The sequence below is a fragment of the Melanotaenia boesemani genome, chromosome 12 (genome assembly GCF_017639745.1).
Source record: "Melanotaenia boesemani isolate fMelBoe1 chromosome 12, fMelBoe1.pri, whole genome shotgun sequence".
Lineage (NCBI taxonomy): Eukaryota > Metazoa > Chordata > Actinopteri > Atheriniformes > Melanotaeniidae > Melanotaenia > Melanotaenia boesemani.
The window spans coordinates 3,377,347-3,390,152 of NC_055693.1; the positions used below are offsets into that span (position 1 = coordinate 3,377,347).

Sequence of the window (12,806 nt, forward strand, 5' to 3'; positions counted from 1 at the left end):
AGTCACATGCAAATGTGACAAACGCCACTCAGCCTCCATAGGCCTCTATACCATGTTGCTGGGTCAGGGCTTTACACAATGGAAGCCACAGATTCTTTGGGTTTGGTCAGGTATAAAACGAACAGTTAAAACAGGACCAGCATCAGTGTAGCACAACCGTTCTCTGAGGAACTAGCACCACCGCCATCACCATGGGCAAGGTAAGCACACTCACCCTCATCTCTCAGTCTTTACATGTGTGGATGTTACTTTGCAGCTTATTGTATTTCATCTTTTTCAGATCATCTTCTACGAGGACAGGAACTTCCAGGGTCGCCACTATGAGTGCATGAGCGACTGCGCCGACATGTCCTCCTACATGAGCAGGTGCCACTCCTGCAGGGTGGAGAGCGGCTGCTTCATGGTCTACGACCGCCCCAACTACATGGGAAACCAGTACTTCATGAGGAGGGGAGAGTACGCCGACTACATGAGCATGATGGGAATGTCTGATTGCATCAGGTCTTGCCGTATGATCCCCATGGTAGGACATCTCATCTCTACACACCATTTTCCTCCTGGATCATAAACCATCACCTAACCTCTTTGTTTTTCCTTCTACAGTACAGAGGATCTTACAGGATGAGGATCTATGAGAGGGAGAACTTCGGTGGTATGATGCATGAGATGATGGACGACTGCGACAACATCATGGACCGCTACCGCATGAGCAACTGCATGTCCTGCAACGTGATGGACGGCCACTGGCTGATGTACGAGCAGCCCCACTACAGAGGCAGGATGATGTACTTCAGGCCTGGAGAGTACAGGAGCTTCATGAACATGGGCATGAGCGGCATGAGGTTCATGAGCATGAGGCGCATCATGGATTCCTACTACTAAACGTTTACAGCGCATTGCCTCCCAATAAAATCATGGACATGATGTAAAAACTGTTGTGTAAATTATGTCAAAATAATCCAAAAGTGATTAAAACTTTTTGACAAAATGTTCCACTTCATGAGTCATTTAATTAACACGTGTCACATGACCAGTTTATCCACAAATATAAACATAAAATAACTTGTTGAAATGTTTTATACAAACAATCCTTGCAATTAATAAAAAAAATCTGAAATATGTCTCTTTAATGACTATAAACATTAAGAAAAACAAGCCTGGCTTTTTTTTCTAATATACAAACAAACATTTACTAAAATTCTTGAATGAACTGATGATTTAAGAGCAGTGGCAACCTCTCTTCCAGTATTGAAGAAAGAGGTCAGAACCGTACCAGCAGAGTAAATATTGATCCTGATCATGTGGAGATTTACACAGAATATTCCCAATTCCCAACAGGAGAGTGGGATGATGTGGCTGGCCCTTTCACCCCTACTCCGGTGCCATTGACAGTTCGAAAACACACCCTTTCAACAATTTGTTTACATTGTTCAGAGTATGAACTGAAGTGTGCTTGTTGCCCCGACCTTTGCAAACTTTCCCTCCGGTACACCATCATCAGTCCACGCAGAATTGGCCACCACGTTGACAACCAGTTGTTAATTCAAATTTGTTCTGTAATAAAGATTATCATAATACAGGTGTTAATTGTATCAGTGGGGGAGTTGGGTTGACTTTTTATTTAACTCTGCTAAGGTGGAATTCAGCAGCGTTGGTCTGTCTGTTAGCAACATAACTCAAAAGGTTATGGACAAATTTTAATTAAATTTGCAGGAAATCTCAGAAAATGAATACATAACAAGTGATTCTTCACTGTGGGGTGATGGGGATCATTTTGTCATTAGAGCTTCTTACTCAAAAATAATGCCCACAATCACTCTCAAGAAAAAATGATAATGGCTTGATGGAGGTCTGCGCTCGCTGAGTGCTTCTAGTTTTTGTACCGCACTTTGAGCTGCACGACGTATGAAAAGTGCTATATAATAAAGACAGATTGATTGAACTCAGTAATTGGAAAAATAAAAGATAGATAAATAAAAATTATTCTTTCAAAGAGCCACATATTCACTATCTGATTAATGAATACATTTGGTCACATCAAGTAAATTATTTAGTCAGTTTTTCATATAGATTATAAAGTATCATCATCATATATGAATATTCTTTACTCGGGACAGCCGCATTTACACAACCTACATCTGTTTACTGGCAGTTAAAAGTATTCCAGTTGTACAGTCCTCATGTCATTTTAAACACAGACAAAAATACGATAAAAAAAAGTATAAAAGAAGAGTTTAATATACATCATAAAAAATAAATTAATGTAGTCTGGAAAATTATTATATTGTTCGACATGTGCAGTGATTTAATGAAATGTGCACATAAATGTAAATAGATTTAATATTTGGTCTTCAACACAGTCTGGAGCCTCTTAGAGAAGCTTTCTATCATTTCTGTACTTCAAGAAAAGTTTTCCAGGCTTCTTAAAGGACTTTCCAAAGCTCTTTTTTGGATGTTGGCTTCTCTTTCTTTCTTTTTTTTCCAATTCTCTGTCATGATGATCAATAACGCCTGTCTTTCAGCTACTTAGATCAGTTTAAGGAGACGGGTTTGCCAGCTGGCTTCTTTTTGGTCTATAAATTGATCATCTAATCTAACTGCTGGGAGTTATTGCTGCAGACTATGTTACACGTTCTTATGGTTAATATCTCCAACATCGACTACATTAAGTCTGGACACACTTTCTTATTGGATCTCTTGAGAAAATGTGTCCAAACTTTTGACTGGTGCTGTATATAACTGTAATTACCTACAGTGCTATAAACAAATGAATCTTTTAATATTTTCATCAACTTGGTAAATAAATGTCTAATGACATCTGTTTATGTAAGATTAAATTACTCTCTGTTGTATTTCTTCCCACAAAATGTCTTGCCTCAAGTTTAATTAGAATTTTTTACCAAATGTGATGTAAATTTGGTTCCTGTAAAATACACCTTTTATTCAAGTGGACAGGTATCTACGTCTTTAAAATGAGGTAAATCATGAGCCGTGAAGCTTTCATGACATATTCTGTCTCAGCGGTATCATTTTATTCTTTGTACTTTCTGATGTTGGATTTTTGGAGGGTAAAATAATGCTACGCAGTGTTTGCCTTTTATTTTACAACATCACATTGTTATGCTTATTTGTATTTAATTCAGACTCTTGTGCTATTTAATAACCAAACATTGTATGATGTAATAGCTATGAAGTAATTAATTTTGTATCATTTTATACATTTATTAAATGTTTATAACTTTAAAGTCATTCTCAAACTGATTTTTTTCCCCAATTGTCTTGTTTAGCTCAACATTTTAAACCCAGCATCCATTTCGTAATCACTTTTATAAAACAAGGTAACAGCTGAGTATGTGTATACCTAATAAATGAAATATTTGAAATGTATATATCTTCCCACATGCACATAGTTATGTGTCATTATCAAGTATGTGAAAAGCAAAAGAGTAAAGTTAAAGTAACATACCAGTAAAACAAGAAACCTCAATTTAGCTCACCAACATGAAACATGATGAACTATACAGGTCATGTCCACACAGTTCCTAACAGTCACATGGGCCAGGCCATTCATAATTCACAAGCACTTTTCAACATGCTGTTTGTAACAAGAGAAAAGCCTTTCTAAAGACTGAAAAAATTAACGTAACCTCTGCATTCTGTGGAGCTTAAAATTAAGTTGCTGAGTTAGAGGTTTCATGAAGGGAGGGTGGAGTTAGTGGTTCTCTATGTTTGGCTCAGGTATAAAAGGAAAGGGTTAAACCATGCAGCACAGGAGCAACAGCAACTCAAAGCATCCAGGAGCAACCGGGAGCAACAACTCAACTGCAGCCAACATGAGCAACACCGGCATGGGCATGAGGGGAAAGGTAGAAAATCTTTCTGTAATAGATGGAATTTATCAGTAAATTAGCTGAGACTGTTTTTTCCTACCAGTACACTTCACTGTGTTTCAGATCATCTTCTACGAGGACAGGAACTTCCAGGGTCGCCACTATGAGTGCATGAACGACTGTGCCGACATGTCCTCCTACATGAGCAGGTGCCACTCCTGCAGGGTGGAGAGCGGCTGCTTCATGGTCTACGACCGGACCAACTACATGGGAAACCAGTACTTCATGAGGAGGGGAGAGTACGCCGACTACATGAGCATGATGGGAATGTCTGATTGCATCAGGTCTTGCCGTATGATCCCCATGGTAGGACATCTCATCTCTACACACCATTTTCCTCCTGGATCATAAACCATCACCTAACCTCTTTGTTTTTCCTTCTACAGTACAGAGGATCTTACAGGATGAGGATCTATGAGAGGGAGAACTTCGGTGGTATGATGCATGAGATGATGGACGACTGCGACAATATCATGGACCGCTACCGCATGAGCAACTGCATGTCCTGCAACGTGATGGACGGCCACTGGCTGATGTACGAGCAGCCCCACTACAGAGGCAGGATGATGTACTTCAGGCCTGGAGAGTACAGGAACTTCATGAACATGGGCATGAGCGGCATGAGGTTCATGAGCATGAGGCGCATCATGGATTCCTACTACTAAATGTATACAGTGCATTGCCTCCCAATAAAATAATTTAAAAGTACTTTGTTCTTTTTGGGGTTTTTTTTTGTGTGTGTGTGTGTGTGTGTGTTGGTTTGTTTTTTTGTTTTTTTTTTCTTTTTCTTTTTATGGTGAAGAATTATATCAAACATTAACAATGAAAATAGTTTTAGTCTGAAATGATTATATTCAGTCAAAAATTATACGTGTGAATCATGTTTACATGTCTAATTAAAATAAATAGAAACATAAAATTAAACCAAATTAAACCACCCCTCATCATTAAGTATAGCCTGCTTGAATTGGTCCAGTAGCCCAATAAGTCATTACCCACTGCTAACTGCTAAAATCTGAAACTCAAAAACGCATTTCATTGGATGCACAAATAATCCTGGCAAAAGTAAATATATATATATATATATATATATATATATATATATATATATATATATATATATTGCTGAGAGTACTAAATCCAGTATGAAATAATTAACTTATTTGTCTTTTATGGGACAGAGCAGGTAGGCAGGTGTCATATAGACATGTATAAAAACATTTGATCCTTTATTGCCTAATGTATCATATTTGATGGATGCTGTCTCTGAGACCAATGTCATCACTTTATGGTAAAAACTGTGCACAATCTGCTACTTGCCATCAATAATTCAGACATATCAAATGGCAATAAATGCTATATATGCAAATTATTATTATTTTATATATATTTTTTTTTTTTGTTGTTGTTTTTGTTTTTTTTAATTACAGGCACAAATAAACCTTATTTTGAAAAGTATATATATTTACTATATATTTTTATATTTAAGGTAAATTAATAAACAAGCTATGAAATTTTTAAGGTAAAGTTAAAAACAAATTTATTGTTTATATCTTGGTTATATTTCTACTCAAAACCTGGAAAAGATACTTCAGAACTTACAGAGTTTTGCAAGTACTGAAAGTCATTATTTGTACTATTATACATTTTTCAAAACTTGGGAAAGTATTTGTACAATGTACAAAACAGAAGGCTTAATAATCTTTAAAACCCTCAAGTGTAAGCTACTGTGCTTGGTCGGTGTGAATGGCAATGGCTAGCAACAGAAACAGACAGCTAGCTAGCAGATGATAGTTGAAAGTTTTTATAAACAGAGAATTGTGAATAAGGAATTCTTATTATACTTCATTAGTAACTTATTTTTATTGTGTCCAAGAAAAATTCCAAGTACTGTCGTGGCAGACAAATCCAGTTACTGTTAGCGTATTTTCTACCTTGCTAACAGCAAGATGCTAGTGATGTGCGGATTGATACCAAAATATCGATACTACCAATACCAGCATTTCATGTTCTAGAATCGATTTTCATGTTAGAATATCGATATTTTACTGATTTGGGGTAAAAGAAAAAAATGCAGTCTATCACAAACCTAAATACAGTGGAAAGTAACTATAATATCAGGATCTTCTTTAAATTATACCAAGTTGGCAGGAACTACTTTTCCTTTCGCCTGCCAAAGTCATATGTGAAATGGTCCAGCGAAGGGGCGCAGCAGCATCTCTCAGTCCACGGCATCACATCTGGAGCTGTTTTCTTATGTACAGCATCAAATATGGTTACAAAATAAGAAATAAATATCTGTATGAGTTCAGCTTGGAGTGAAATGTGTCTCTGAAATCAGCTCACATCAGTTCAACAGGCCTAGAATCAGTGGGTAAGGATGCTGCAGAGGCTGCTGTCATTAAATATTCAGTAAAACAGCCAGTCTGCTATAATTGTGGGGTTTTTTTTTTAAGTAAAAAAATACAGATAAAATATATTAAATAGGATAGAAAGTCAATCCCTCTCATTTGTTTAGACTATTAATATGTTGGTGTTGACAAACATATGCAATTATTGTGGCATTTATATATTTATTTATGCATTTTACTGGTAATTTCAGTTTGAGTCAAAGAATTCTATAATGCTGGAGTGAACGCTGGCGCAACTGGCTGCCAATACCCCCAGGCTCCTTTTCCAATAAACACGAACCGGTGCCGGTTCGGTGGTGGTGCTAGAGCTGGTGCTTAGCTGGTGCTTCCAGCGAACCTGTTCGGTTTTCTACCAGGTAGAGCCAAGTCGGCGCTGCGTCATTACGTCATCTAAAACGCAACTGAATATGCCACCTGGAGGAGAAGAAAGGATGAAGCGCTCAGGCAAAAATTTACATGGAGTTGAGTCCTGCTGTTCTTCCAAACTTGCCCAGACTCCCACAGATGGACCAGTTATCTGCTCATGGATGTAAGTTTATCGAACGCAGATGACGGCGACTACGGTTAAGTTATGATCATACATTGTTCTGTATTTTAAAACATTGGTGTTTCTGCAAAACTTCTGTGTGTCCCCGAAGGCCTCCCTGTTGTGATCGGACCACAGTCATCCATTCTGAAGAAGACAAACAATATTAAATGTGTATCCTGGTCCAACATTACAATCTAGGCGCTACCGGTGGAGAATGCAACCAGTGTTGAAGGGACATCAAGTCAGTTTTATGGAGTATCTTAACTGTGAGGAGCAATAACTGTGTGGCATATCATTTCTTGTTTACACAACTTTTCATACCATAAATTGTATTTTTTGATCAATTAAACCACTCCATGAATTAAAAAGGCTTTATTAGAAGAAAATAAATAACCTTTTTATGTAGTCTCTATTACAGACACCATGCATCAATGCTCTGCTATTCTTTTTTCAGGCTTTGCAGCAAATGAGAGGTAAACTTTCTCCCTGTCCTCCTGCAGTTTCTCCTCTGTCTTCTCCAGATATTCCAGCAGCTCTGCATGAGACTCCAGTTCACCTGTTTTAAAGCACGAAAAACTAGTTAATATAAACATCACACCAACAAAAGTACAGGAAACCCTAACCCTGTTAGTGGATTAGCATGGCTAACAGAAGAGATAAGTTTAAAATGATTCACATTCGATCCGTAACATGTCTATGGAGAAAGGCCCTACACTTACCAGATTCAGAGGCGTTCCCGGTTTCCACCGTGGACTTGTTCACCAGGTGAAGGAGGATGGACGTAGCTGTGGTAGAGTTCTCTGCCTCGGTCGGTTGGTTTGCTGGCAGAGCATTCAGTTGCTCGGCTCCTCAATTATGGAACTCACTTCCCTCTGACCTCCACAATATTGACTCACTTCCACTCTTCAGATCCAAACTTAAGACTCTTCTCTTCAAACTGCTGCTCTCTTTGATCATCCAACAACTCTTGGGTCCTGTTGTTGACTTTTAATGTTTTCTTTTGTTCTTTTAACGAACTTATTGTATTTCATTGTATTTGAATTTATTTCATGTATCTTTGACTGTAAGATGGCCTTGAGTGTCATGAAAGGCACCCAGAAATGAAATGAATTATATTAAAAATGTAACTACCACTTCCTTTCCTCTCAACATAGGCTGCTTTGAAAGTGATTTTCCGATGGGACTACCATCTTGTAAGAACTGCCTTCCCATGACCTCTGCATATGTATTGTTTTGTATTGGTTAGATTATGTTAGTAAATGGCCAAATCAAAGGAGAAAGATTATGGATATTACCATGGTACCTGGATCACATTAAATTAGCCAAATTAACTGCAAAAAAACCCTTAAATGCTGTATATCTGACACCATTTCTGAAACTTTTTGCTTCACTTTATGGTAAAAACTTTGCGCAAAACCCTGTTTTATTAATACAGTGATACAATGATGCGCTACAGTAATTTTTGACGTTATTACATGGTAAACAGTAAATATACATTCATTCTTTTTTTGTTTTTTGTGTTTTTTTTTTTTTTTTTTTTGTTTGTTTTTGTTTTTTTTACATTTTGTTAAAGGGCCAAATAAAGACTTCAGATTTTTAAAAATGACTTTTTTCCAATTTTTTCTTGGGTTGGGTTTAAAGGGTTAAGCTATTGTACTGAAATCTTATAACCCTTCACAATACAGCCAACTTATAAGGGTTAACCAATTCTAATATTTATTAACTCATTAAGGAAAGTGGAGCAATACACATGTGGACCTATACATATTAAATTTAATGAGTCACTGTTTCATGTTTCCGGTGAGGGTTGGACTATACCAAGGCTGCCCTTTGTCACCAGTTCTGTTCATAACTTTTATGGACAGAATTTCTAGGCACAGCCGAGGTGTTGAGAGGATCCGGTTCGGTGGCCTCAGGATTGGGTCTCTGCTCTTTGCGGATGATGTGGTTCTGTTGGCTTCATCGGGCCGTGATCTTCAGCTCTCACTGGAGCAATTCGCAGCCGAGTGTGAAGCAGCTGGGATGAGAATCAGCACCTCCAAATCCAAGACCATGGTCCTTAGCCAGAAAAGGGTGGAGTGCCTTCTCCGGGTTGTGAATGAGGTCCTGCCCCAAGTGGAGGAGTTCACGTATCTCGGGGTCTTGTTCATGAGTGTGGGAAGGATGGAGCAGGAGATCGGTGCATCTGCAGTGACGCGGACTCTGCATCGGTCTGTCGTGGTGAAGAAGGCGCTGAGCCAAAAGGCAAAGCTCTTGATTTACCAGTCGATCTACGTTCCTACCCTCACCTATGGTCATGAGCTGTGGGTAGTGACCGAAAGAACAAGATCACGAGCGGCCGAAATTAGTTTTTTCCGCAGGGTGGCCCGGCTCTCCCTTAAAAATAGGGTGAGAAGCTCGGGAGGGGCTCAGAGTCGCTGCTCCTCCACATCGAGAGGAGCCAGATGAGGTGGCTCGAGCATCTGATCAGGATGCCTCCTGAACGCCTCCCTGGTGAGGTGTTCCAAGCAACGTCTCATCGGGAGGAGGCCGCAGGGAAGACCTAGGACACACTGGACGGACTACATCTCTCGGCTGGCCTGGGAACGCCTCGGGATCCATCCGGATGAGCTGGTGAATGTGGCCGGGGAGAGGAAAGTCTGGATTTCCCTGCTTAGGTAGCTGCCCCCGCAAGGGTGTGTGCACACAAACAGCCTCAGAGCAAATAGTAATTAAACACGGCATCATTGTGACGTCACTTAACATTTTTTTTACATCTGAAAAGAGTCGTTCATTAAAAAAGGATTCCCGGGATGCTTCTTTTGATTTTGTTATAAAATGTATGCACATTGCAGGATGATTATCATGACTAAATATTTCCACCTATACCTTATGTAAAAGTGACTTTTCTTGCCTTATGAACAGTTTTATTTGTATGTAATCATCTTTTGGGGAAAATGCATTTAAAACACATACAAGTAAAAACATTTGAGTTTTACTATATTAACTGTAATTATGTACTATATACATATACATGTAAATGCACATTAAAAACCTTAAAAACTAAAAAACATAACATTTATAATGCAGGAAAATGCATTCAATGATATCATACTGTCAGATCTTAGGTAAATCTATTAAATTTACTTTGTTGTTAAAGTATAGATTGTAGTTTTAATATGGATTATTTGGAATTCTAATAAAAACATCATAAAATATAAAAGCATCTGCTAGATGATGTAGCGTTTAGTTTCGTTTATTGCAACCAATCCAAATTATAGAGACATAATCAATTTACAACTCAAAGGGTTGCATTTCTGAAGACTTTGGGGGCCCAATCATGTGATTTGATGACATTGAACCACAGACTGGTACAGCACTCTATACCATGTTGCTGGGTCAGGGGTTTAAACAAAGGGGGCCCACTGGCTGTGTAGGGTTTGATCAGGTATAAAAGGTTAAACCGAACAGGACAGCAGTGCAGCGGTAGCAGACGCAACAGCAACAGCTCACCTACAAGCATGTCCACCACTGACATGAGCATGGGCAAGGTAACCTTCACAATACTTCAAACCCAAACTCATATTCATTGTAAATTATAAAGTGCATGTGAGAAATTAAAGTTGACTGTGGATCTAACTGAACGTCCTCAGATCATCTTCTACGAGGACAGGAACTTCCAGGGTCGCCACTATGAGTGCATGAGCGACTGTGCCGACATGTCCTCCTACCTGAGCAGGTGCCACTCCTGCAGGGTGGAGAGCGGCTGCTTCATGGTCTACGACCGCCCCAACTACATGGGAAACCAGTACTTCATGAGGAGGGGAGAGTACGCCGACTACATGAGCATGATGGGAATGAGCAGTGGCATCAGGTCTTGCCGTATGATCCCCATGGTATGTTTAAAGCAGCCCACCATCGTCTTCAATTGAGTCCAAGTAAAACACTTTACTTTCATTGTTTTTTCTGTTTCTAAACAAACAGTACAGAGGCCAGTTCAGGATGAGGATCTATGAGAGGGAGAACTTCGGTGGTATGATGCACGAGCTGATGGACGACTGCGACAACATCATGGACCGCTACCGCATGAACGACTGCATGTCCTGCAACGTGATGGACGGCCACTGGCTGATGTACGAGCAGCCCAGCTACAGAGGCAGGATGATGTACCTGAGGCCTGGAGAGTACAGGAGCTTCAGGGACATGGGATTCAGTGGCATGAGGTTCATGAGCATGAGGCGCATCATGGACATGTGCTAAACATTTCCAGTTGAAAATACAAAATTAAAATAAAACCAAAAAAAAAAAAACTGAGTGTGATTTTTTTTTTTATTCTATAATATATAAACAAATTAATAAATTACTGCCTCAACAGTTATTGCACAAGTGCAACAAAATAAGACTTAAGAGTTTGCAGAAAAATTTCCATTTATGCAGTAAAATAAAGTAAATACATCTGTTAGATATACACAGTAAATGTGTTAAAGGTTTACTAAACTAAAACTAACAAAGGAAGTAGCTGTAGGTAAGGCTCATTATAAACGTATATCACTCAACCCAGTTTACATCCCTGGTTCTTTAGGAGAATAAGTATCTTGTCACATTTTAAAGGGAAAGCAATACAAAAGAAAAAGTGTGATGACATTAGGGATGGGCGATACCAAAACTTTTCCTGTCAATACAAAAGGTAATGGTACGTTTTCATCATCACTGATATCAATATTTCGTGCACCTCAAAGTAAAATCATTTTACAGTGTGCATTAATATCTTCATTGCAAGAATGGAATGGAATAAAAATAAAACTAAAGAACATCAATACTTCTTTAAAACAATAATAAACTATACTGATGAGTAAATTAAACTAAACATGGTAGAATAAATCTTTTTAAATGATCAACTACAGATTACCTAAACATCAATAACAGTGGCAGCATCATCATGACATCTGAGCTACAATAATCATGTGACACAGGAGGAGCATGATCAACTCTAGAGTATCAACACGCCCAAATTAGATTTCATATAGACTAAATTAGAGTCTATATAAGATCCTAAATGGTCAAGACCCTGCATGTCAACTGGATTTTTCAACTATTTCCCTGCTAGTTCTGTAAGATCCACCAGAATAGCTTCTATTTATGTTTCAGGGGGTCACCAAATCATTGTAAAAAAGAAATAAATTATATATATATATATGTATATATATATATATATATGGCCTCAACGGACGAAGTGCTCGGTGAATGTCTCAGGCAGTGGAAAACAGATCAAGTGGTGATGGAGGAACCATCATGGGAGGAAAAGCCCCTCCATGGGATGTACCACCGACAAATAACTGAAGTGGCTGATATCGAGAAATCCTACCAATGGCAGGAAAGGGCTGGACTGAAAGACAGCACAGAGGCACTGATCATAGCTGCACAGGAGCAGGCCTTGAGCACCACAGCAATAGAGAACCAGGTCTACCATACAAGACAAGACCCCAGGTGCAGACTGTGCAAAGAGGCCCCTGAGACAATCCAGCACATAACTGCAGGGTGTAAGATGCTGGCAGGGAAAGCTTACAAGGAGCCTCATAACCAAGTGTCTGGTATAGTATACAGAAACATCTGTGCGGAGTACAGACTGGAAGCCCCGACGTCAAGGTGGGAAACACCTCCTTCCAGATCCAGACCGACAAAATGGTAATGACAAACCAGCCGGACATTGTGGTGATGGACAAACAGCAGAGGAAAGCCGTTGTGGACGACATCGCAATACCAAGCGATTGTAACATCAGGAAAAAGAAACATGAGAAACTGGAGAAATACCAAGGCCTGAAAGAAGAACTTGAGAAGGCCTGGAAAGGGAAGGCAACAGTGGTGCCCGTGGTCATCGGAGCACTCGGGGCAGTAACTCCCAAACTGGAAGAGTGGCTACAGCAGATCCCAGGACAAGCTCAGACATCTCGGTCCAGGAGAGTGCAGTCCTAGGAACAGCAAAGATACTGCACAGAA

The 12,806-nt window shown here is 39.2% G+C and overlaps 3 protein-coding genes across 3 annotated transcripts; all 3 read left to right on the top strand.

Annotated features, from left to right (window-relative positions):
* Nucleotides 1-191: 191 nt before the first annotated feature.
* Nucleotides 192-882, top strand: LOC121650531 (gamma-crystallin M2-like). Its single transcript, XM_042002085.1, has 3 exons — nt 192-200; nt 257-523; nt 604-882. The coding sequence occupies exons 1-3, from the start codon at nt 192-194 to the stop codon at nt 880-882; spliced, it is 555 nt and encodes a 184-aa protein (XP_041858019.1).
* A 2,690-nt stretch (nt 883-3,572) lies between these two features.
* On the top strand, nt 3,573-4,555 carry LOC121650359 (gamma-crystallin M2-like). The gene is made up of 3 exons (XM_042001835.1): nt 3,573-3,866; nt 3,954-4,196; nt 4,277-4,555. Exons 1-3 carry the CDS (start codon nt 3,762-3,764, stop codon nt 4,553-4,555), a joined length of 627 nt encoding a protein of 208 aa, XP_041857769.1. The 5' UTR covers nt 3,573-3,761.
* A 5,766-nt stretch (nt 4,556-10,321) lies between these two features.
* Nucleotides 10,322-11,069, top strand: LOC121650336 (gamma-crystallin M3-like). The gene is made up of 3 exons (XM_042001798.1): nt 10,322-10,360; nt 10,463-10,705; nt 10,794-11,069. The coding sequence occupies exons 1-3, from the start codon at nt 10,331-10,333 to the stop codon at nt 11,067-11,069; spliced, it is 549 nt and encodes a 182-aa protein (XP_041857732.1). The 5' UTR covers nt 10,322-10,330.
* The last annotated feature ends 1,737 nt before the right edge of the window (nt 11,070-12,806 follow it).

Coding starts and splice junctions, on each gene's coding strand:
- LOC121650531 (XM_042002085.1), top strand. Junction 524..603: donor CTTGCCGTATGATCCCCATG/GTAGGACATCTC, acceptor TTCCTTCTACAG/TACAGAGGATCTTACAGGAT.
- LOC121650359 (XM_042001835.1), top strand. CDS start 3,762: ATGCAGCACAGGAGCAACAGCAACTCAAAGCATCCAGGAGCAACCGGG. Junction 3,867..3,953: donor GCATGGGCATGAGGGGAAAG/GTAGAAAATCTT, acceptor ACTGTGTTTCAG/ATCATCTTCTACGAGGACAG. Junction 4,197..4,276: donor CTTGCCGTATGATCCCCATG/GTAGGACATCTC, acceptor TTCCTTCTACAG/TACAGAGGATCTTACAGGAT.
- LOC121650336 (XM_042001798.1), top strand. CDS start 10,331: ATGTCCACCACTGACATGAGCATGGGCAAG. Junction 10,361..10,462: donor CTGACATGAGCATGGGCAAG/GTAACCTTCACA, acceptor GAACGTCCTCAG/ATCATCTTCTACGAGGACAG. Junction 10,706..10,793: donor CTTGCCGTATGATCCCCATG/GTATGTTTAAAG, acceptor CTAAACAAACAG/TACAGAGGCCAGTTCAGGAT.